This window comes from Alexandromys fortis, unplaced genomic scaffold, assembly GCF_014885135.2.
Source record: "Alexandromys fortis isolate MF-2015 unplaced genomic scaffold, M_Fortis_MF-2015_v1.1 scaffold_140, whole genome shotgun sequence".
NCBI lineage: Eukaryota > Metazoa > Chordata > Mammalia > Rodentia > Cricetidae > Alexandromys > Alexandromys fortis.
In genome coordinates, this window is record NW_026068048.1 from 3,359,375 (window position 1) to 3,360,894 (window position 1,520).

A 1,520-nucleotide genomic window follows, 5' to 3' on the forward strand; every position below is an offset into this window, starting at 1 on the left:
CTCTGGCATCATTAGTCTATCTGTTAAGGGACAATTAGATATCCTCAAGTTTGAACTGTTCCAAATGAAGCTGCTATGCACATTTACCTCTTAGTGTCTCCGGTGGGTTAACATCCAGGCATCAAAGGCCTGGGTGTCTCATTTTACCCGTGAGGATCTCCCTTAGAGACATGACTGATAGTACAGGAAGGTCGGCAGTGAGAGAACATAGTACTTACATGTTCCATAGCAGGGCCTACGCCATGCCACACGGCCTCATGAGATGCAGGTGTTGATCAGGAGCCCTCATCCTTTGATTGGGATTCCACAGGCAGAGTAAACAGTCCTAGGATTTCCTGCTCTGAATAATCCCAACAGGTTTCCGTTTATAGCCATGGCGGTCCTGAGGTGTTGGTTTGGAAAAACACTGGCCTCGGTGCTAAAAGGAGAAGCCAGTCTGTGCACGCAGGAGTCGCTGGTTTGCACATGAGAGCTGTGTTCCTGGAGAGGCCCCGTGGTCTTCTAAGACAGACCAGCCTTCCTTAGGAAGCATTCAAGCTGTCACATACGGAAACCGACGCACATGGCCCTCTGGTCAAAGGCTACGTGCATGTTTACCTTACACACTGACAATCTGTGTCCTGTCCATATGACCAGTCTCTCACATGCTCACCAGCATTGCTCTGCTCAGTTGCTCTTCTCAATATTTGCACTCTCGTTAGCTGTGCTATTATTTTGTATCTCCCTATTCACTAATGTTCATGAATTTTGTTTGTGTGTGTTGCCATTCCTCTCCATTTTAGTTGTATGGATGTTTTGTGTGTGAGTGTATGAGAGAGAACATACATGCACATGCCACAGTGTGCTAATGGGGGTTAAAGGACAATCTCGGGTGTCACTCCTCACATACCTTGTCTAAAACAGGTCTCTGTGGCTTCTGGGTATTCACATAACTCCTCTCATCTCTCAACAAGAGCACTAGAATTATGCACGTATGCTTCCAAGTCTGGCCTTAACTTGGTTATTTGAACTCATGGCAAAGAAGCACTTTACCCATTGAACCTTCTTCCCAGACCTTCTCTCTTCTCTGCACTTAGAAGGCAGAGTTGGGTGGATCTCTGAGATCGAGCCCCCTCCCCAGGTCTAGATAGCAACAAAAAGGCTGCAATGGCTTTCACACGATCAACTGGCGGGTCAGAGGCAGTTGCTCTGCTCTGAGTGCCCACCAAAGTCATTTCTCTCGCTGACTCCACTATCTGAAGATGTCACATGACTCCTGCACAACACACAGACACGGGACCCAGAGCTGAGCTGCAGGTGTTTATTAGAATCAGATTAAGACAGTACAAGGCGTTTCAGTCAGGCATTTGAATTCCAACTTCAGGACGAAGAGTGGACAGGGCAGCATGGTAGCTCTCAGATCAGTCATCATTTTCCCGGGATGTTCAATTTGGAAAGAAGCGCCTTAATTTTTTCTATGGTATCTATGGTGTAGTATTTCCTGCATTGTGGGCTGAGGGTAATGGTTTGCTGGAAAACAA

At 47.0% G+C, this 1,520-nt stretch overlaps 1 protein-coding gene across 1 annotated transcript in view; it reads right to left on the minus strand.

Moving 5' to 3' along the window:
- Positions 1-1,407: 1,407 nt before the first annotated feature.
- The window catches only part of LOC126486702 (androgen-binding protein homolog), a 5,409-nt gene continuing 5,296 nt past the window's right edge, over positions 1,408-1,520 (minus strand). The window contains exon 3 of the mRNA XM_050119073.1: positions 1,408-1,509. Within this exon, the coding sequence (XP_049975030.1) occupies positions 1,408-1,509 (102 nt within the window). The remainder of the gene's footprint in view (positions 1,510-1,520) is intronic.